The 24,654-nt window shown below is 35.8% G+C and overlaps 1 protein-coding gene across 1 annotated transcript in view; it reads left to right on the top strand.

The window, feature by feature from the left end:
* The window catches only part of LOC116643681 (glutamate decarboxylase 1-like), a 28,651-nt gene extending 8,403 nt beyond the window's left edge, over positions 1–20,248 (top strand). Inside the window, 11 exon segments of the mRNA XM_032422592.1 lie at positions 2–100; positions 631–746; positions 2,341–2,420; positions 5,114–5,168; positions 5,685–5,801; positions 6,777–6,841; positions 6,944–7,022; positions 11,175–11,324; positions 16,288–16,395; positions 18,021–18,110; positions 20,075–20,248. Coding sequence (XP_032278483.1) covers positions 2–100; positions 631–746; positions 2,341–2,420; positions 5,114–5,168; positions 5,685–5,801; positions 6,777–6,841; positions 6,944–7,022; positions 11,175–11,324; positions 16,288–16,395; positions 18,021–18,110; positions 20,075–20,248 — 1,133 coding nt within the window.
* The last annotated feature ends 4,406 nt before the right edge of the window (positions 20,249–24,654 follow it).

The raw sequence follows: 24,654 nt of genomic DNA, 5'->3' as shown, positions 1-24,654 counted from the left end.
AAAGCTCCAGTATTTACTGTCATGGAAACAGTTCTTCTTAAGAAAATGTATGAAATTATTGGCTGGCAAGAAACAGAAGCAGAAGGAATATTTGCACCTGGTAAGAAAAAGCAAGAAATCATTTCTCTAAACTAAATAAAATACATATTAGGAGACACTCAAAATATATTTCAGTGAATGCTATTATTTTTAAGAGATAAATGTTCATGAGCCATTGTGTTAGTTATAACTATAAACAAAATTTCCATAAATCTAAAAGTTATGAATTTTGGTGTTTGACATTTCTCGCAACACTTTCAAGGAAAGACAGTTTTAAAATAATGTTGGTGCAGGATGCCTGGGTGGCTCAGTCGGTTAAGCGTCTGCCTTTGGCTCAGGTCATGATCCCAAGGTTCTGGGATCGAGTCCCACATAGGGCTCCTTGCTCAGTGGAGAGCCTGCTTCTCCCTCGGCCTGCCACTCCCCCTACTTGTGCTCTCTCTCTAATAAATAAAATCTTTAAATAAAAAAATAAAATAATGTTGGTGATTTGGCACCATTTTAGTTTTAGAAAGCTCTCAGATTGTCATGATTTCAATGAACATTTCTGATTGTTGAAATTAAGTTAATGTTACTATTTCTTTTGCATAGGTGGAAGTATATCCAACCTCTATGGTGTGTTAGTAGCCCGTTATAAGCAATATCCAGAGATAAAAAGACAAGGCATGACTGCACTCCCGTGCGTTGTGTTATTTGTTTCCGAACAAGTAAGTATCAAGTCTAGATTTTTCCAACTTTTAAGAGCCTTCTGGGATAAACTGTAAAGTAATTGGAAGTCAGAATATTAGCTTCACTCTAACAATACGTAGATTCAGTAATCTCTGTGTCTGGGTCTGCATATTGATATTAGAAAGAGAAAAAACAACTTTCCAGTCAATATAGGTTCTAGAGATTAGCAATACAGATAATTCAGGATTAAAATTTAATTTCAAAATATGAGAAACTGACAAAAAATGTGATTATAAATATAAAGCATTGTACTATCTTTACCAAAAAAAAATATCAAGCCATAAAAATTGTAAAGACTTAATGATTTGCTTTATCATTGAATGTAGAGAAGAATGTGATTGATGTTTTATTTTTCCAGTGAGGATCAAAGGAATCAGTTAAAGAGAAAGGCATATTTTTATAGACTAGGTCCTCAGCCAAATGTTTCTGATATTGACAATGTATCCACTGACGTCTCCTCTTGTTTTAGTGTTCCAATCTTGTATAGGGCATCAATGCTTCTTTTTTAAAAATCGATGCATCCCTTTAATAAATCTGGTCACATTTTTCTTTTCCACCTCAGCAATATTTGTGATATTAAAATGTAATAGTCGTTCCAGTTTGAGAATTCCACCTGAAAGTGCCTCTAAACACAGGGTTTTCTTTGAAATGTCTCTGTGTTTGTAATATGTTTCTATGACCAAACTCAAATTGGCATTATATATAGGCATATTATCAAGTTGGAGACCACTGCTGCATAATTAATGTCATTTACTGTAAAACTTACATAACTTAAGATGCTGGTTTACAAATGTATATAGATTTTCATCATTTGACATATAACTTTTGCATAGAATGAGTAAATATGCTGAATTTCCATAATGTAGATTAAAAATATCATTTCCTATTTAATTGGTGCATTCTCCATTGAAATGAATCATAGTTAGGGTTTTAAATTTCTGCATTTTTTTCTTTCATGTATCTGGTCTTTTCCTGGCAACTAAAAATAACCAGGTCCAAGTTTAGATCTTGAGCTGTTAATACCTCCATCTTACTGATATTATTCACACCAGGCAGAATGATACAAGGGAATAGTTATCTAAAAGGCAAGAAATCAAAGTTGATGTCAAAGCCAAAATTCAGAATTGCAGGCATCAGAAGAATCAATGCATTTCTCCAAGCCTTACGCCTTAAAAAAATATAGATATAGATATAGATACAGATATCTGTAATGCAAGAGGTACAACTGTCTGGAACATGTAAGGATTTTACCACTGGAGAATATTATTACTAGATTTATAAGTGACATGACTTCCTATGTATATGGAGAACTAGAATATTCAAACCCCCACTGCATGTGAAGAGCTGTGTGATGGTGCCTTCTAAATAAGGTGTCACAACCTCCTTCATCTGAACAAAGGTCACCATGAGGGCCTGGAAATATGCCTTGAGACCCGTACGTGTGTATATAGATGTACGTATACATGCGCAAACCCATTCAAAGCTACGTGTTTATGCCCCCAAATGCACTCGTGTAAATGATCATGAAATGCAGAGAAATGAATGCCCTTCCTATTTTCATTTTTGTCCAAGGGTCATTATTCAGTAAAAAACGCTGCAGCAGTCCTTGGTATTGGAACTGACAATGTAATTGAAGTAAAATGTGATGAAAGGTATGTTTCTAACACATTCTTAAAAATCATTATTACCATTATGCTTCGTAGATTAAAATCCTATTTCCTATTCCAATTTTTAGCAAGAATACTCTCCCAATTTCAATAAATTTTAACTGCCATTAGTATGATAAGAAGTGCCAAAGTTATCCTATCCTATTCTTAAAATTTCTTTACTAAAGACAGTCTTATATGAGTGGGACTGTCTCAGATCTTCACTGTTTTAAATATATTGAATTATATGCATAATAAATACACATGAAAATGTAATAATATTTGTAGATAAAAACTCAATTGCTTTAGCAATCTACAAAGTAAAAACGTATTTCCATTTTCCTTGAATACCAGGTTTCAGAAATAAATAATATGACAAATATTACATATATTTTGAGGATCATTTTTATTCATATCAAACTTACACATCAATTCTATGTGTATTCTGTAACTTGCTTTCATAGTTTTTTTTGGTTTTAGAATATGTTTTAGAAATCTTATCCCATGAATTCATGCAGACTTTATTCTTTTTTAATTACTTCAGAGTTTTCCATTTTATAAATGTAACGGAATTTCATAAATCTTATTTTAAAAGACAATTACGGGTTTCTTGCTAGATATTAGTGTTTAAGAACAATGATTAAATGAATATAATTGTATAAAAATATTCGAGAGTCTGTTTGAATATCTCACATGAATTACTAGAAACTGAATTATTGATTCAAAGAATGTCTGGATTTACAATTTCATAAAGATTTTTTATTTGCCCTTCAAACATTTTTGAGATAATTGATGCTCTTAACTACAATGCTAACCCCAAATATTATCCATACTTTTATCATTGAAAATTCTGACCAGCCAATTGTATATTACCATGATTTGTCTGTTCATGTTCTTTGCTCATTTTTTATTGGTTGTTATTATTTGTTAATTGGCTGGTAAGGAATCTTTATGTATTTAGAAATTCTGAAATATAAAGTAAATGAATATAAAATATCTTGCAAATGTGTTTTATTAGTTTATTATTCAGTACTTTATCACAAGTTGTTTGATTTTTTTTTGTTTGTTTGTTTGATTTTCTTTATATATTCTGGGTGCATTTCCTGAGAATCACCCCCACCCAAGATACTTTACATCTTTTTTATTATTATGAATGGGATATTCTATTATTTATTCACAGCAATTAGTTTTTAAAAATAAGAATATGATTTACTCTTGTAAGCACCCAGTTGCTCAACATTCTTGTTATTTTCAAAAGCTTTTTAACACATAATTTTAGGTATTTCTGGTATATAGCCATATGTACTCCCATTAGGTTTTTTTCTTCTTTTCTTTTTTCTTCTCTTTTCTTTCCTTTCTTTCTTTCTATCATACATTTAAATAATAGATAATTTCTTCAGAGAAAAATGCTATAGTACTGATGGTAGTGAGCATCCTGATCTTATTCCTGACGTTAGTAGGAATGCTTCTAGTGAATCATCAATAGGCATGCTGGGTTTCAGTCTGATACCCAGACTGAGTAGAAAAGTATTGACTTTTTTTTCTCAGATATTTGCTGTGAAGAAATGTGAAGGCCATCTGAAATTTGCCACCCTTTTTCCTCCCTCTGCAATTGGATACCTGATTTTTATACCTTGATGTCAAGAGGCTTTTACTTTTTATTTTTTAAGTTTTTATTTAAATTCCAGTTACTTAACATACAACGTGATACTAGTTTTAGGTGTACAATATAGTGATTCAACAGTTCCATACAACACCCAGTGCTCCTCATGACTAGTACCCACCTTACTCCTCATCACCTATTTCATCCATCTCCCACCCACCTCTCCTCTGGAAACCACCTGTTTGTTCTCTAGAGTTGAAAGTCTGTTTCATGGTTTGCCTCTCTCCCCATTTGCTCATTTGTTTTGTTTCCTAAATTCCACATATGAGTGAAATCATATGGTATTTGTCTTTCTCTGACTGACTTATTTTGCTTAGCATAATACCCTCTAGCTCCATCCATGTCTTTGCAAATGGTAGGATTTCATTCTTTTATATGGCTGAGTAATAGTCCATTGTGTATATATACCATATCTTCTCCTTTTTTTTCCCCCAGATCTAGGGTTAGGTTCAGGGTTACAGCCAGGGTCAGGGTGAGGGTATGTGCCAGAGAAGAGGTCTTTACTTTAAATTGAAGTTTAGGGATGTCTGGGTGGCTCAGTCAGTTAAGCATCTGCCTTTGGCTCAGGTCATGACCTCAGGGTCCTGGGATTGAGTCCCGCATGGGGCTCCTTGCTCATTGGGGAGCCTGCTTCTCCCTCTCCTCTGCCTGCTGCTCTCCCTGCTTGTGCTCTCTCTCTCTGACAAATAAATAAATAAATAAACAAATAATATCTTTAAAAAATAAAATAAAATAAATTGAAGTTTAATCACTTGAAAGAAAGATTATAATTCTGTGTCTTTCTTAGAAAGCGTAAGTAATACAAATTTTAAGATGACCGAATAGCACACTGAACATTCTTTAATTCAACATGATATTTACCATTGGTTTTTGGGAACTGAACATTTACCTAATATGTGTTTACACACATATAAATGCCTTAGGGAGACACTAAAAACTAATTTTTTTAAGTCTTGCATATCATTTATTCTTCTCATTGGTAGAATTGGTATGCATATTCACTCATGATAAATCAATGTGTATTTGTATTTTTAAGGGGAAAGATGATTCCAGATGAGTTAGAGAAAAATATATTACAAGCTAAAACAAAGGTATGTTCTATAGCTCCATACTTAACACGTAAATTCATTTTTATTTTCTTTACCTATTTTCATTAGTGAAAAACAACTGGTAAGGTAATTGCTAAGAGAAATAAAATAATCCCTAAGTGTGGGAAATTCCTTATAAAATTAAACTGAAATAATTAAGTTAACATTGCAGTATTTCTCTCATAATTTTCTGTCAGATATCCAATGAAAAGTTATCAGGACATGGATTACATAAAGGAATTTGGTCATCTCCATTTTTGTGGTATTATTTTGCGAAAATAAATTTGGAGAGAAATATAATAACTGAAACTCAGAGGCAGTGATATGAGTTCCTGCTATGGTTACACTACTTCTTCCAGTCCTGGAGGTACCTCAGAATATTTGAAATTATAAGGTACTTAGTGTTCGTGTCCAAGTCATCCAGCTTCCTGGTGCCCAGGAGTGCAGTGGTGAAGTGACAGGACTGTTCCTGTGCACCTCCTGAGGCTCTGCCCACAACTCAGCTTGTGTCATCACCAGGGCCAGACCCCTTCCTGTGTCACATCCACAGCCGGCGCCACAGTGTTCGGGGCCTGTGACCCTCTCCACGACATCGCTGATATTTGTGAGACACACAGCCTCTGGATGCACGTGGACGTAAGTCACCTCCTTTAGTCTGACTCATAACTTCCCCTTTAAAAAATGTATCCTATGAGCAGTCCTTAAAATCGCTTCATTGACATTGCAGGCCAGGTGAAAGTTTCTCTGGAAATTAATTTTTATAATGAATAAAATAGACTTAATATATTAGCCTGGAAAGAGCTACAAATGTATCAAGTATTGTAAAAGAGCCCAAACCTCTCTTCAACCAACAATTTAGAAAATAAATTTGACAAAACAGTTAAATCTGATTTTATTTATTTATCTATTTATCTATTTATTTATTTTTATTTATTTGAGAGAGAGAGAGCACTCTCGTGTGAGCAGGGGAAGGGTTAGAGGGAGAGGAAGAAAATCTCAAGCTGACTCTACGCTGAGTGCAGAGCCTGATGCGGGGCTCAATCCCAGGACCCTGAGATCATGACCTGAGCCAAAATCAAGAATCAAGCACTTAACCAACTGAGCCACCCAGATGCCCCTTAAACCTGATTTTAAATCAAAAGAAGATTTAGGCCATTACTCTAATAAACATTTTAAAATTAATACCTATTAAGGAAATCACAATTTTTGATGCTATTAATTTAGTACAATGACTTTGGGCAAAACTTGCTTCAGCTTTGGTAAGAGTTAGACAAATTTAAAATTATACAACATGGGAGAGATGCTAATTTTTCTGTGGTATTGCCAAATTTGATGCCAACTTTTTTATCTGTCTCTGGAAATTATACAAAAGGTGTTTGAATTAATTAGAAACCTAAAACTTTACCGTGTCACAAATAGGCAATGAGAATTCATAGGAGGAAATTTTAAAATGCATTGTTCTTATAAGTAGTATAATGATAGTCAAGTTTATAATTATCTAACACAGCAATTAAAGCTTCATCAAATTTTGAAATAATTTAACATGGGAAAAAGTGGCCGATGCTATTTAAAAAGAATTAATAGAAGAGCACATATCTTTTGTACCTGTAGGCAGCCTGGGGAGGTGGATTGTTGCTGTCCAGAAACCACTCCCATAAACTCAGCGGCATTGAAAGGTAAGACCTGCGCCATTGCTTGTGAAAGCAAAATTACCTGTTTAGGCTTCTGTTCTCTTTCATTAGACTGTGAGCACTGATTGGAGCTGTTTTATCACCTAGGGCCAACTCTGTGACCTGGAATCCACATAAACTCATGGGTGTCCCCCTTCAGTGCTCTGCTATCCTGATCCGGGACAAAGTAAATGATTTCTATTTTTAAGTAGTGCTGTGATGGATGTCTTGGTAAAGACTAGCTTCTTTGTGAATGTTAAAAATCAAAATAATTATGGCCTCATTGAATTAGCACAGTGCAGGACAATTTGCCCTCCTAAACTGATCCTTCCCCCTTGATCTTTAAGTAGCCACTGGGTCATTGAGGTGCCACAAAACCAAATGACTGTAAGCACAGGTGGTAACTCCATGTGTGGATAAGATCTGGGATGACACAGTGGGCGGTGATGAGGTCTATAAAAAACCTGATCATTCATGCCCCACTTATTAAAAACACCATGAACGAACAAAATGTCTCTTAGGGATCAAATTTGGCCTACAGGCCATTTGTTATTTCAGAGTGTAGGGCCAAAAATGTCGCTTATTTTAAGTGTAGATAACTATGAGTAACTGCAATATATTTTTAGCATAGAAAGCACAAATTTATGGGTTGTATGAAATCATTATATGCTTATTCATTTGTGTATTTTATCTCCATCAATAGTAAACGCAATGCTACACAGAGAGATAAGCCCATGATCTCCTCCAAGGAGGGATACAATGATGAGGTTCAACTTAGGAATTCTTATCTCCATGTCATTGTCAGAAATGCAAATGCATTTTATGTAGTATCAGTTACAGCTTTATTTTCTTTCTCTCTTACTCACCAGCAATCTAAAGAGTTTGGATATAAAAATAAAGTGTCGGTATTCTTACTACAAGTTGCCTTAACTTACTCTTTTTTAAAAAAATTTATTTTAATTATTTTTAAATAGTATTTAAATTCTAGTGTAGTTAACATACAGTGTAATATTAGTTTCAGGTGTACAATATATTGTGCTTATCACAAGTGCCCTCCTTAATCCCCATCACCTATTTCCCCCATCCCTCCCACCACCTCCCTTCTGGTAACCATCAGTTTGTTCTCTAGGGTTAAGAGTGTGTTTCTTGGTTTGCCTCTCTCTTTCAGCCATAAAAATGAAATCTTGCCATTTGCCACAATGTGGATGGAGCTAGACGGTATCTTGCTTAAGCAAAATAAGTCAGTCAGAGAAAGATAAATACCATGTGATTTCACTTAAATGTGGAATTTAAGAAACTCACTCCTGAGTACTCAGTGCCCACTTTGTCTCTTCTGAAAGAGTCTTTATTCTCTCTTAGCCTAGGCCATTCTCAGCGACGCAGGCTGGAACTTTTAGCTCTGCTTCAGACTGTGAAGTTGGCCACATGGCGGCCATATTCCTTCAATATCCCATCAATAAAAGGGCAGCTGCCTTGTGTTTGAAGCCTGCAGGTTAATAGGCTACTCCTTCCTGTCCTCTCCTGTGTGTCCAATATCTGGAAATTATAGTTTGACTACATTTGTTTTCTTTAAGAAGCTTCTGAGTTTGCTCGCTCTTCCTGTTGCTAACAGGTCTGTCCTCAACGTTCAGATTTCTGATATCTTTATGTTTAAGACTCAAAAACAAATGTTTTGCAGTCTTCCCTGATTTCTTCATCCATAGTGAGTATGTTGAAATAGTACATTTTATTCTGTTATCACATATCATGTGTTCCTCAAAGAAGTTAAGTTTCTGTTTCTTGTTTTATACTTCTTTTTTATCTTTTCTTAAAGACAGATAGATGATCAATGGAGGGAGAACAGAACCCCCAAGCTACTAAAGCTTTCACTATTTTTAGGGTCATCTCTGGAAAATAAGCCTATTGTGCTGTAGCCTTAAATTAAGAGGAACATTTGATCCTTATCTATTCAACCATCTGAATGCCTAAGGTTGCACATTAGACCATTTTAACTCATGCCTTAATGAGCAGTTTAAACCAAGTATATTCAGTATTTGATGAATATATTTTTTGATGCTGAAAAGGCACATATAGGCACTATAAGTATATATATTTTGCTGTAACTGTACCTAAAATACAATTAAAACTATTTTAAATGTCTTTTATTTAATTGTTTAAGGGAAAGGAAGTGCCGTGTGTTTTGTTTTTGTTTTTTTAAAGATTTTATTTATTTATTTGACAAAGAGAGACACAGTGAGAGAGGGAACACAAGCAGGGGGAGTGGGAGAGGGAGAAGCAGGCTCTCCCCTGAGCAGGGAGCCCAATGCGGGGCTCGATCCCAGGACCCCAGGATCATGACCTGAGCTGAAGGCAGACGCTTAACGACTGAGCCACCCAGGCACCCCATGCTGTGTGTTTTTGAAATGAAGTGCTAATCATGTCAATCTCTTTCAACCAGAAGAACTTTTTCATAATGCAAAATTAAAACCCATTCAGTGGCTTCTCACTGCTTTTAGGATGGGGATTAAAATCCCTGACATGGCCTACAAAGCCCGGGAGGTACAGCCCATACCCTTCTCGGCTCTCCCATTCATCTTGTGCTTCCTTTTGCTTTCTGCCCTTGATATCCCTTGACCTGCCCTTACTTCCAAGGAATCATGCAGCTTGTCGCCTATGACCTTCGCAGGAGTTTCTCCTTCTGCCTATCAGGGTCTGGCTCCATTTTGTCTCCCACACCTTCCCCCAGCATCTTTCTAGTTTAGCTCATACTGAACTCGAAAATGACTTTTACCCAGAAGTCTTCCTAGACTTTCAGACTAAGGGAAAAATCCTTGATCCTTAGAGTGGAATATTCCAACACTGTGAAACTCCTTCATAGCATTTAACCTGGGTACAATTTCACATTCACATATGCCATATTTGGTTTAGTGTCCAACCCACCCAACGTCCTGAAGCCCAGGTTGTAAGGTCCGTGGGGCAGAGCATTTCCACCCTTGCTCACCACAAATCCGCAGCCCCCGCACAGTGTGCAACAGATTGGGGGTAAATATGACTAACTGTAGCTTACTTATCACATCAGGAGAGTAGATAAAACTTACACTGATTATACTGTTTTAAAGTATTTTAAATAGTCTCCAGCTCTTGTCTAACATAACATTAAAAGGGAGTTTGAAGTAAAGAAAATATTTACATGTGTAAAGAGGAGTCCTAACATATAGATACATAAGGCACTCTTTTCAAGGTATCATTTCTATTCCTTTTCCCCTAAATACTTCAATTCTTACCACCACATTGTGCTCCTTTGCCTAGATCCACAGCCTATCCTAAACAAAGGAGTGTGAGATTTTTGCTTTGAAGTTGGGTTTCCACAAACTCCAAGACAAACTGCCCTTCTGTCAGATCCCAGATTGATCACTGTTTGGTTATGTGACCTTGAAGATTGCTCAATATGTTAAAGTATCCATTTCCTCAGTCTACAAAAATGATAGAACAATAGTACCTCTGCTATGAGAGTTCTGTGAGGCTCAAATGATATACTATTTGTGAAGCGGCCAGTTGATACTAAACACATAATATTGTTATTTGCTTCTTGTACAAAAGTTATGCTTGATGTATATTTAAACGGTACCCCGTCTGTGCACACGGATTTAGCCTTGGTTGTGCTCTCTCTGCACACACCCTTTGAGAAAAGTCTCTCTTTAACTGGGTGATGGGAAACATTTCTTCTTAACCATCCAAAGCAAATATTTCTCCACTCTTTCAACATCTTTTATGTGAGAAGCACAAAATTAAATGAATGGGTTACTTTATTCTCTACCTACTGTGACTCTCAGAGCACTTTGCTAACTGGCACCCAAAGGCTGATTCATGGGATAGTTTAGTTCAAGTGAACGAGGCCCTCAGTGCTCATTAACTTCAGTATATTGTAGCAAGTGATTCAAAAGAGCAGCAAAACTTCAAGGACTTTGAGAAAAGTTAAAGAAAAATATAGAAATCATGTTAATCCAATTATACCATCTGTTGTTCCAGATAAACCCAAAGAACAACTGGATATATTAAAATCCTAGAAAAGTAACATATTTTTATATAAGATAAAATTCTCTTTAAAAGTGCATGCACTGAATAACATACAGAATTGTTGAATCACTAGATTATACACCCAAAAGTAATATAACACTGTATGTTAACTATACCGGAATTAAAATGCAAAACTTTATACAATTTTAAAAAATAAAATAAATGAAGGTAACCGAAAAAAAGTGTATGTAAAGTAGAAATGCTAAGTTAATTGAAATAAATAATGGTGGTTTCTTACTGAAATGTATATAATCTGCATGTAGATATATTATTCCCTCTTTAGGGTCTTCTGGAAGCATGCAACCAGATGCGAGCTGGATATCTTTTCCAGCCAGATAAACTCTACGACGTAGACTTCGACACTGGAGATAAAACTATTCAGTGTGGCCGACATGTTGATATCTTTAAGCTATGGTTAATGTGGAAAGCAAAGGTAGGAAATTGTCATCCCTTTTATTAGGTCCTCTTCATTTGGATAAAGAGTATAGGCTATTCCATTTTTTTGGAGTTCTATTTGGGTGTCTTTTCCAAAGTTTTAGTCTCATTATTTTCCTAAACATCTCTCAAGAAAACCACTATATTTCTAATTACAGATGACAAGCTTGGCTTCTCAGGTCTAAATTCCAACTGAGGTGGAAAAAAATTTGGCATGTCCCACTGTTACTATATACTCTACCAAACTGTAGGAATAAAAATCTGTTAAGAATATAAATTTGTCTGCAACTTTTTAAAAAAAACTGTTTTTTCCCTCCTACTCATTGGAATTGTTAATAGTCAAGTAGACATAAAGTCAACATAGATTCTCAGATGTGAACCCTTATTTATTACATGGATGTGCAATCTACTTTGGAGTCAAGATCAGCAGATGTTCTCTCCAAAGATTATGACAACAGCAGGATATGTTCTATACCCTTCGCCTGCCCCTTATTTATAAGTTTTAACTTAAATAATTGGCATGCTTTTAGAAGCTGTTTCTATCACTCCATCCCCAGTCCTCTATAGAAAGATGGACATTGGGTTCTGTGCAGATGAAAGCTTTGACATGAACTAACACCATCTATAATGTATTACCGACACTGCTATTTGACGTCTTTTTTTTTGTTGTTGTTGTTAGAAATCTATTACCACAAAACCAGAGACACCACTTTTCATAGAAGTCACCCAGCAACAACCTGATGTATAGTCAACATTCTGATACAAGAATATCAGTTACTCAGGAAGACAATCAGCCATTAGTTCATCTTGGAGTTTCACTGATAACTTTCACTATTCAAAGATATGCATTGTCTAAGTTCTTTTCCTGAAGATTTTTAAATATCCAGTTTAGAAATTTCGTTAAACTTGCTTTAAAAAATATTCTAAGTTCAAATTTTTGCAAACACAAAGCTCAAAATTTTGTGTAGATCTCTCAGACACTGATAATCCAAATATCCCTCAGTCTGATTCTGTACATATTTTACTTATGTAAATATTCTCATGGACCTCCTGAATTCTGTAAGAGGTTGCTGGTTCTGCTAAAGCTTAGCTGTCAGTCACTGCATATACCTTGACGTTCCTTAAATGAGTATATACACCTAGATACTTGTCAACAGGTTTATCCTTGAACTCATAAATGCTCAATATGTATCAAAACATTTATAAAAGAAATTATATATGTAAGGGATTATGAAAAGCATCATATAGTTCATCTATTATTTTATACAATAAAGGAGTGGCATTTAACCTTTTTTAATGCAATCCACAGTAAGAAATAAATTTTATGTTGTGGCCCAATAATAGATACACACACACAATTAAAACAAAAGTTTCAGGAAAACATCTTATAATATGAAATTCTCTAATATTTTCTATTTTACTCTTTCTCTTTGAAAGAAAAGCTGGTATGACCCACTTAACTGGTTCTATTATCCACCAATGGCCTATGACCTGCAGTTTAAAAGGCACAGATAAGCACGTTTGGCCTGGATTAAGCTAGACTGTCAAAGAATTGTGTACTTGGGCCACCTTGTTTGGCCTTCTATAAAACAGATGTGACCACTGAATATTTAGTATCTATATTTATTTACTTCATCTTTCCTATAAACATAAGGTTTCTGAATCAGAGGAAGATCACCTATTTACTTAGAGAATATCTCAGTGTCAGTTTTCCATACCCTGGTTCCCCCTCAGGCAACACGGTGAGGCCATGTCACATCACCCTATGTGTGCAAAGGAGATTTCTACCACAGGACAGGGAGCCTGCATTTCGGAAACTGGAATCTTGTACTTGAGCTGGCACACCCACTCTGAGGGAGAGGGAGGGAAGGAGAGAGCTCATGTTTACCCCTGAATGCTAAAGTATCTTCTTTTGAAAAGCATTTGACTCCTGGGGAGATAAGAAAAATTTAATACCCTTTCAGTGGGTGCAGATGATTACATAAAAACTCAGTATACACTGGAATGCAAATGCTTTTCCCATTAAAAAAACATGACTCACACTGGAAATCAAGTTCAGGAAATATCCATAGCAGGTTCGAAAGGGAGGAGTTGACTTGCAAGTTTGAAAAATTCTATTTTGTCCTCCTTTGCTCTAATTACACAATGTGTACTTCATTGATGGTAGAAAGAGGAGCCACTGTTAATGAAATTCATATTTCTTATAAATAAAGTCAATTACATAAAATACTGATAGGTTATAAAAATAAGGAGACAATCATATACTAATATGAGATGCTACAAACATTGACTATACATGCAAAAGCAAATATAACACAAAAGCTTCCTTTTACATGGATTTTTCTACATGGGTTGGACTGCTTTTGGATTCTTAAAATGAATCTGTTTTGGCCATGAGAATGCTATAGGGAGTTTAATTGTCCAAAAGCCCCATCTGCTTCTCTTAGATTAGATTCATAATTACATTTGCCCCAGGGCTGTTTCCCAAAGTTTTCTCCCAGCCAGTGACTGAGTCTAGGATTCTAAGGCATTCCCCTTCCTGAGAGGCATAAGGCTCTTCTGACAGCTGACTTGGTGTGAGGCCTCCCCAGTGGCCTTTCTGTATTTTCCTCAGACTTCATGGTAGTCTAGGGAGCTCACCCCACTTAGGCCCCCTTTCCCCTTCACTTAGGGTCTGACTTCTTCTCGCAATCTAACCAACTCCTCCTAATCTCTTCCAACAAGCTACTTCCACCACTAAAATCCTGGCACCTTTAATCTCATCGTGATGTCTGCTTTTTGGAGAACATGGGCTAACGGGGGCCAATAAAGCTTTAACTACAAGTGCCATTGTCTATAATATTCAACCTTTGTAGATTTTTTTTCACAGAGCTTAAAGATGCATTTGCAATATGGACACATACCTTGATATTTTTAAATGCCAATCCAATATGCATGAATGCCACCAAAAGTTCTATATGGAAAATTCCTGGAAAGTAGTAAATTCTATGGTAATCACTTCAGTGATCCTTGGCCTCATTTCTTCAGAATTGAAAGTAGGAACAGTCTTCATCAATAAATTTCTATTAACTTTTCTCCTTCCCTTTTTAACTGTTTATAGCTTCCCCCGAACCAGATTGCCCTCAAAGAAAAATTTCTGGCATAATATCAGATGATAACGTGGTTATCACAAGAAATCAGTCCATTGATATTGAATCATTCATATTCTTAAGCATTTCAAATACTAACAATGCCTTTTCCAAATGAATGTTTGTTCAAAATTGTGAGAGTTGTTGGTTCTAACCACATATTCATAAATTAAATTTTTTACATATATTATATATGTGTACATATAAAATATACATATTATAAATATTACACAAAATATACATATATACTTCCTGTGGAGAAAGATATTGAATTCACTGAAAAGGATAAGGAGTGAAGGAAACAAATTCTGTTGGGAACAAGTTCTGGTTTGAGCATAACGTGTGGCCTCTTAGGGCTCTTACCATCCCCGCTTGCTCAGTTATGTTTACCTATACTCGCATGGAGAGTCACGGAGCTCCCACATATGACAGGGCCAGTGGAATCCTGTGTTCATTGAACATTGCGAATGCTGTGTGTGAATAGGGTGGCAAGACATGGAAGTTGCCTGTATCTCCTTAGCTCACATGCATGATCCACAGTCTCACTAGGGACACTTTATTCACTTTACCTACAAACACAAGCCCAAGGCAAAATTTTAAAGAATTTCAGGACAGCAATGGCAGAGAATTAAACTAAACACAAATCCCTTCTGAGTATAAGGCCTGCGTGACCATGCAGGTGGCATGCCCATGAAGCCAGCTCTGATTACAAAGGCTTATGTATTGAGAATCCACGAACATACCACTTCATGTGGTTGTAAAGCCTAGAATAACTGTGAATGCGTACCCACAGCTTGGGTTACGGGTGTATGGACAGAAGCAAAGAGATCAGTTAGGAGACAATTTCAATAATGGGGAGAGAGTGACTGGGCCGGCAGAGTGGCAGTGGACAGGTTAAGGAATATTAGATTCTAATTACATTTTGAAGGTAACCCTAATGAAATTTACCAAAATGTTAGATGTGGACTAGGAGAAAAAGCAGAAGTTCAAGGATAGGAGAGCTTTAAGGTTTGGTCTTTAGCAACTAGAAGATCAAATTGATACATTATTGACATTGGAAAGACTGTGGGAGAACCAAGTTTGTGTAGCAAGATCAGGAGTTGAGTCTTGGACATGCCATTTTGAGATGTTCATTAGTCATCTCAGTGGAGAGTTGAGTAAGTAGTTTAGTGTATAAGTCTGAGATTCAGAGAGAAGGTCTCAAATGAAAACAGGGTGTGGGAAAGTCACCCCCTGTGTAGTGCTTAGTACCACGAGACAAGCAGAAATCATCAAGGGAAAGAAGGTGGGTGGAGACACAGACTGGACAGCGCTTCTGTGTCTCAGTTGCCCACCTTTTAGGGCTCTTCTAAAAGTAAATTTAACCATGTGATTCAAGTACTGAACTGCATGCCTGTGATGTAGCAGAAGCTCAACGGTTGTTAATTTTTAAATATATTCTGCTGGCAAATATGCCAAGAGCTTTATTTGTAGTATTTCTCCCACTCCTCATAACATTACATGTAATTTTAAAGAATTTGCTCTACATACTAGACAGATGAAAATTACATGTCAAGATATTTAGCGAACATGTGTAGATCTAGGCCCTGCAGTATGGAAGCCTAAGTAATTGGCCTTAAGTTCACAGACAGTAGGGAGCAAAGTGGGATAAGGATCTGGAAATAAAAATGAAGTAATAATGGAGAACACCTACGAGTAGTAAGATAATAATCACATTATTTAAATAAGTACATTTAAATAATTGTAATCAATTTCAGGAACTTTTTCAATGTAATTTAAAGGAACTTACTTTTGAATGGAAACTTTATTTTAATTTTTTTTTTTTTATTATAGGGAACCCATGGTTTTGAGGCACAGATCAACAGATACATGGAACTTGCAAAATACTTCTATAAGGTTTTGAAGAAAAAAGATAACTTTAAGCTTGTGTTTGATGCAGAGGTAAGGACTTCTTTTTTTTTTATAATTTAATTGGTTTATACTTTGTTTGCTGAGAATTCTTACCTGAATTTTACCTGAGATAATTTTAAAAGTATACTTAGCAATTATCATAAATATTTTTATCTTATCTAAATGCAAATCACTTAGGTTTTAAAACCTGTTTCATTTAAGTTTTATGTCTTATATGCCAAGGGTCCAAAAGACTTTTATCTGATGATTATATTCAATATTTTCATTTTTAAGACAATTAAAACTACTTGGTTACAATTGCTTTTCTGATTTCTCTGGCACAGAATAAGAGTAATTTAATTGTACTTGCTTTTTTCTTGTATGTTATACTATGCAGCTGGGTTTCTGGACAGTAGATCATAGGAGAAGGTGGACTTCAAATTATGATAATCTTTAGTAGATCATTATTAAGCCACTAAGTAGATATTAATGAAAAAAATTGAGATTTTTGCCAGCATTCTGTCCACTTTCCTCTCCAAGTCCCAGTCAACCATCCAGTGGCATGAAACCATGCTAATAAGAACAACTGTTAGGAAAAAAATGTGCTTTGTCTGTCTTTGAAATTATTTTCTTCTGACTATATTATTATCTTAATTTTTGTGAGTCTCTTGCAGTCTTAAGTGGAAACTAGAAGTAAAGTCTTTTTTTAAAATATAATTTAATTTAATTTTTTTTTTTTTTTTTAGAGAGAGAGAGAGGAAGGGAAGGGGCAGAGGGAGAGAGAGAGAGAGAATCTTAAGCAGGCTCCAACCCAGTGTGGAGCCCCACATGGGGCTGGATCTCACGACCCTGAGATCAAGACCTGAGCCGAAATCGAGAGTCAGATGCTTAACCGACTGAGCCACCCAGGTGCCCAAAAGTCTGTCTTTTTTTAAATACTGCATATCCTCTACTAGTTTATTTTCCTCTCCGAAATGAGCTTAAATTTAAGTAAAGTTCTCTTACATTTTTTATCTATGTGAAAGACATCTACTCACTGAAACCAGAAAGCTTGAATTCACCTTGAAATAACCTTCCAGAGGTTATTTCAAGGTGAATTCAGAGAGAGGTTAATTATATCTGTTGAGGATTTTGGAAGTGTAAACCCTCCGATCTGTACCCACAGCCACTGCTTTAGTGAAGTCTTCTCCATTCTTTCCTGCCTTACTATCATAGCCTAATATTCTAATATCTAATATTCTTCTCTCTCCACTTGTTCTCTCCTCTAATCCATTGTCCATATTTCAACCCAAATGACCTTTCTCAAATATGAAACTGGAACTAGCATTATTGTTTAAAATATTTTGAGGAATGGTCATGGAATGGGCGGCTGAAGATCTCTGAGGGAACTAATAGCCCAGAGCACATTGAGGATGACCTGCAAAAATAGGAAAATCATCAAGAATTGTGGTAGGAGAGGTTTTCGAGAAAGACAGCAAGAGCCTAGGCCAAACTGGGAACTCTATGAGGACAGTGACCATTTCTGTTGTTTCTGTGCCCAGGGTCTGATGTGTATTAGGTCCTTAAAAACTATTTTTAAACATATTAACAATCAAATTCATTAAAATACCTCTGAAATACTTAAGGAATTAGGTAGGGTTTTAAGGATACTTGTAAACTTTTTATGTTTGATTTAGCCTGAGTTCACCAATGTCTGCTTCTGGTATTTTCCACCAAGACTTAAACATATGCCAAAAGGTTTTGAAAGAGATCAAGAATTCCAAAAGGTAAGTGTATGTGTGTGTATGTGTGTGTGTGTGTTGTTTTTAATTTTAATATTGCCTTTTAAATAATGTGTCTGTCTGGTTAGTTTGATTGGCTAGTACATGGTGGTCATGTGGCCCCAAGCAATTAATTTAATACTTGTATAGAGGTGAGCTCAATCTCAACATGTCAGTCATTTTGCAAATTAATCCAGTCATCATTTATATAATTGAAAAATATTTACTGAGTGTTTAATATGCAATATGCTGAGTTTCCTACTCTTTGCTTAAGCCATTCATCAATTAATGTATATCAGGTGTTCCAATAAGAGTTAGAGGTATAAAATAAATTAGACAGAATCCCAGTCCTAAATTGGCTAAGAAAGCTTAGTAGGAGAGAAGACAAGAATATAAATCATCACAATTCTTAACAGCAATAGAAGAGGTAGTTGGAGAAGAGTTACAAAATTTGAAATACTTATCAAAAGATCATCTGAGCAAGAATGTGAGATTTTATTAGAGAACAATAAACAATAATACTGAAAAAAAAATCCAAATGAATATCATAGCAAGGGGGATATTTTGTCTTTACCTTAATGATATATGTTAAAATAAAGAGGATCACCACCATTATATGTAATTTATCACATATATTTATTGTAAGTTTTTAACCAATCTTAAGCATGCATCCCAGATACACATTTTACTTTGAGTTAAGCCACCATCATAACCACTTAGCTGGGTAATGTGGGGTGTCCTAGCACGCACTGAACACAAACTCTCTGATACCAATGTTCAAGAGCTTCAGCTTTTTCAATCATCAAAATCTCACTGGGCTTGTAAGGCCTAAGTGAAAATAAAGATCGTTTTGTTTTGCTTTTTGCTTCTCATAATATGACTTGTTAAAATCTTTCAGGGTTTGAGGTAAGTTTTAAGTGAAACTCTTCCTAGTTTTCTAAATCTGTAAGTGTGGTCTTCCACGAGGGCACTTACTACCAGCTGAGAGCTAGTGAGGCACGTATTTACACAGACTTGCAAGCTGGCCCCCGAGGTACACACAGCTCATTTACCAGAGAGCTGTCCCTCTTAGGGACATGTTCCTGGATGGAAGGCAAGGGGAAGACCATGAAATAATTCCTTAAAATATTGCAGGCAATAACTAGTATCTATTATTTTATGATCATCTTGATTAACTAAAATATTAGCTAGGGAAGGACACTACGTGAAATGCCCGACTAGAAGGGAGATAAATATATATTGGCTTCTACACAGCCATACATAAGCCTTAGGGGGAAGTTAAGTCATGGATAGCATCTGCAGCATTCTAAAAGTGAGCTGTGTGCAGAAGCAGAAGTTTTGAGAAGAGGAGCAGGTTGAGGGGTTCTAGAATGCCCTCTTCTGGCTTTCCTGAGTGTCCGCGCCACTTTGCCCTGCTGATAATACCCCGGGAAGGTACTAATGTGACCCAGTGTCACGGTGTGTTGTTGCTGGAAGAGCTGTTCAGGATGATTACACAGGCGGGATTTGTTTCCGGGAAATTTACTAAGAAACTGTTTTGCTGCAAAACAGTGACCTTGTAGAAAAACTCAAGATGTAGTACAATAATTCAAATAATGAAAGTTATAATACCAAAATATGCCATTTTTCCATTTCCTATTTCCTTTCACCTCTTTCTCAGATACTTCTATTTGAATTGCCATATAAATATAAGCAAGATGTCATACAACCTTCTTTAATGCATTCTAGCACCTTTATCTTATTTTATGCATCTGGTCATTGTGAAGTAATGAGAGCTACCATAGGAATATAGAGCATGATGGGTGTTATTTTTTTTTTCCTGTACTCAGCCTCTTCTTAAAAATTATCCCTGATAGTTTTAAATTGCCTGCTATTTACTCCGAACTAATGATAGTTATGTAGCCATCTAGAATGTGGGAGAGCATATACTTGTAAAATTACCTTTTAATAATATTTACATTTACACACAGATTGCTCCGAAGATTAAAGCACAGATGGTGAAGGAAGGCACAGCCATGATACGCTACCGGCCATGTGGGGACAAAGTAAATTTTTTTCGAATGGTTTTTTCTAACCCTGCCACAAGGCGAGCAGATGTTGACTACCTTATTGATGAAATTGAAAGGCTTGGAAAGGATTTATGAGACTTCAGTATGAGCTTGAATACAAGTGTGAACAACAACTTAAAAAAATCTGCTGCTGAAGATAACAAGAGAGGAATACTGTAAGTGGTATCCTCTTTTAGAACTTATGATTCTCTTTTATCCTTTGCTATGTAAGATGATGAAAGGGAAGCCGGTTCACTGAAGATAAATAAGTTCAAGTTCATTCATGTATTTGTATTTTAATTAATTTGATCGAAATTATTGAAAATCTGTTAAATGTCAGCTACTTTTTCTTGGTGTGTTCAGAGTACACCAGTGAGTCAGAAAGATAAAAATCCCTCCATTAGAGGATTTTTGTAAAGGAAGAAGTTCCACTGTGGGCATTCAGTAACTTGGCATATATTTACATGTTGGAATTAACTGAATAAAGACTTCCTGAATTGAAATCATTTTCAATATCACATGGTAGTATTCTGTCTCTGTAAAAAATAAAATCAGACACAGCATGTTTCTCTTTTTCAAACAGATCGGATGGAATACAGTGTTCTGTATTTTGGAGCAGAGAGACAGGAATGACAGGGTCTGACATCTCCCTTTTGAACCTTGCCTTTGTATTTAGAAGGGACTGTGGGTCTACCATGTTTCTATGCAAGAATTTAATTCATTTTTTTCTGCAACACCATTTTTTTTTAAGATTTTATTAATTTATTTGACAGAGAGAGAGCACAAGTAGGCAGAGTGGCAGGCAGAGGCAGAGGGAGAAGCAGGCTCTCTGCTGAGCAGGGAGCCCGATGCGGGGCTCAATCCCAGGACCCTGGGACCATGACCTGAGCTGAAGGCAGCTGCTCAACCGGCTGAGCCACCCAGGCGCCCCTCTGCAACACCATTTTTAATGTCTCTAAAGATCAACTGCAGCGACATCTTTTACAGTTCTCCAAAAGTATATCAGCCATATTTTATAAAATGGAATCAGGTGGCTCCATATTGATGATATCATTAGCGTTTTCCAGCTCCACTTTGGAGATAATAGCTAACATTAATTGAGCACTTACTGTATATCAGATGGTATGCTAAGTATTTCAGCTTGCACAGTCTCATTCAGTTCTCTATTAATGCTGTGATTTAAGTGATTTATTATCTCCATTTCACGAATGAGAAGATGAAGATTTAAAGAGTTTAAATAATGTGTTTAACATCATGCTGCTGCTAAGTAATGAAACCTAAATTTGAAGCTTAGGATGGTTTCTTCTCAAGTGTGCATGACGAAGAATCTGCCAAATATCTGCTGTAATTAACATTCACTACCTACCAGTTGAGCCGTTTGTCAAATCACTTGACTTAAGCAGTTCTCTTTGCTCTTCTCTGAAACAGGAATAATAATGATGCCCATGCTACAGGTTTTTGTTAGAATAAAATAGTTATGTTAAATATTTTTTTAAACTGTGTCAGTTTTTCTTTTACAATGTATACATGTATCAAACCATCATGATGTACACTTTTAATATCTTACAATTTTGTCAATTATATCACAATCAAGCTGGAAAAATAAAAAGATATTTTCTCGATATAGAAAAAAATCAAATGATTCTGTAACTTCAAAGGAATCTGAAAACTTAAAACTTAATATCACGTACTGGGAAAAGTGGAGGGAAATACAGGGTTGAATCTAGAGAAAAATATAAAGAGGGAAAAAATTTAACATAGAGTATATGTAACTTCTTCTTTATAGCTTGTTGACAATTTACTTTCCCCCAATAGACAAAGAAGCTGGAAGAGACCTATAGCGTTGACTGTGTATAGGCTTGGTGCATAATTAATGTTAGTGTTGCATATTTCATTTTTTAGTATGCCAAATAGAACCAGAGACTTAAAAATATATACCAAGTAAAAATAAAGTTCCATAACATTGGCTTTATCTTTATTAATCATTCAGGGTTACAATCTGATATTGTCACGTTTCTTTACTGCAGAGGACATTGTACCCTTCTGTTTTCCAAGCTGTGTTGCATTCATTCAAGTTAAATGTGTAAGAACTTTTATATTTTAGAAAGAAAAACACACGAATTGGGATAGAGATTCTTTTCAATTGTTTTTCTACCAAATAAATAAGACATTTCAGATCCAAAGTTTTCCTCAGAGGAAACATAAAATTGATTATGCTACAGATTTTGATAGGCTGTGTCTTTGTGAGATATAGGGAATGGCACTTTAATTATCTAAGTGCAGTGTATCCCTTGATAAGAATTACTGTTCTAGACTGGAGGGTTTGTTCCAAATGTGATCGGGTTTGTCAGGCTTAGAAACATAAATCTGTTTCTCCCCTATGCATTATGCATGATTGCCTATCATTACATAAAGGTTATCAAAGAGATATTAAACATTTCCTTTTCAAAAGCGCACCTCAAGTTTCTTTGTCCCTATATTCACAATTGTGGGTACTCGTGTTATTTCTTAAAAACACTTGGAAATAAGAATATAGTAAATCATAATACTACTTCAATATAATGTGCATATTATGTGGGTTATAGAAACAGGTTAGAACAGTGCTTTCTTCTAATATCGATTCTATGGATTAAGCAAATATTTTTTGTAGCATTTCCAGAAATCTACAATCTGAGTTTTTCAATGGTGCCCCGTTAATAGCAATGAACCTAATAAGAATTGTTCTATTATTTTGAGGTATGCAACATTTTCAATTATTTGGACACCTTTTTTACACAAGGTTGAAAATTTGTGACATTTAAATTAAAGGATAATATTCATTAACCTATGTCACCCCTTACCTCCTTGACCTTGGATTATTTTTTATTTACTGGTCAATCAAAATTATCTTAGCCACAGAACACTTAAACACTTTTCCCATGGCTGTGTTCTCTCAAACAAGCGTCTGGCATTAGCCTTGAATTGCATGAAATAATGTGTGAGTTTGCCTTCCATAACTTACAGAAATTCTATAGAAAGTCCCCTTTCTTGCTGCTAAGAGATTTAGTTTAACATGAAATTCTTAAAAGAATATTACCAAGTTGTTTATTTAAGCTTTTACCAAACATAACATAATATGTTTTTAACACTATGAATGTCATTCATTTAACCAAAAGAGATGACTCCCAGAGAGACTGTATCTCCAGAATTTAGAGTACAGTGAGGTAGACCAAAAAAAGAAGTTAATGTATTTCTTAAAATTGTATTTTTGACTCAGAGTGCTTCTATAGAATCATACACAACATATAGGCTTTTATTCTGATGGTGGTTTCAAGGATGCATTAGAGGAGGTTCAAGCCTTGAGCACAGAACCTTAGTTTTAGAGGCTATTGCAATAAGCCAAGGAAGGATAAGGGCCTAGTAGTGCCAACCAATAGGGAATTAAGAGCTATTTAGGAAGTAAAATTACCAAAATGTATCTGGAAGAGAAAAGTTGAAAGAGCCTGCTGTTTAGTTTCTAGCTTGAGAGACAGCTTAGATCTTAGTAGCACAGAAATCCAAAAGGGAGAGCCTTGTTAGCACAATGTCATTGGTCTATTTAGCTTGCATATAGGAAGTAAACTGGAATTTATGAATTCAGAGGGTTTAGCGCTGTGGAAAATATCACTTAAACTGTGTAACTATTGGTGTATAAAGTGGAGATGTTTCATGATTGAATAAGCTCCCTTCTGTGTAATTAATGTAGAATCATACATTACTTAGAGACTCTATATGTTAATGCAGGTCACAGAGCATCCTGAACCAGCACGAAAGAATCTGGGAAACCATTGGATAATTCCATACCTCTTCCTACTTTCTGCTTCATAATCACCTCTATCCTCGAGAGTCTTACTAAGGCTTTGTACTGGATAAGATCTCTGGTTTGTTTGAGTCTGATTTAACAGTTGGATCCCTTGTATTATCTCAATGCTTATCTTTTACCCAAGAGGCTGATAAGGAATATTTGAAGACTCTGGTGCAGTTAACTCTTAAATATTTCCAGTGCAGCCCTGCAGGTGCGGGCCTGGAACAGGGAAGAGCCACTAAGGCCCTATATTAATTATAAACAATCTCTCTTTTGCTGAATCACATTACTCTATATCCTTGCATTCTTCAGTTTTCTGTCTGGCTTTTGTCTCAGCTCAGTTGGTCCTATTACTCCCTTTGATTGAAGGGTCAAGGTTTTGGGGTTTTTTTCACCCCTCCCCCCTCAAATGTCTGACTTTGACATCAGTCCTCTATCCAGGTCACAGCTTTTAATGTTCATTCTGACCAACCAGTCCCTTGCTTTTCCTCATGGGCTGTTTGTCAGACTCTTAACCCCCAGCCCACATCAAGGGTTCAGGAATACCAACCCCCAAGTGTCTGTGCTCTACTTGGCACCTTCCTCGTTCACTTTCATTGTAATGAGACCCGGTTCTCTCCATCAAAAGTGTACCTATTCTGCAAGGTTCAACCCAGGGTACCTCCTCCTGAGTCTTTTT

This window comes from Phoca vitulina, unplaced genomic scaffold (genome assembly GCF_004348235.1).
Source record: "Phoca vitulina isolate PV1807 unplaced genomic scaffold, GSC_HSeal_1.0 scaffold27, whole genome shotgun sequence".
Taxonomy (NCBI): Eukaryota; Metazoa; Chordata; class Mammalia; order Carnivora; family Phocidae; genus Phoca; species Phoca vitulina.
The sequence above is the reverse complement of the archived record's forward strand: the minus strand, read 5'-3'. Positions and strand labels throughout refer to the sequence as shown.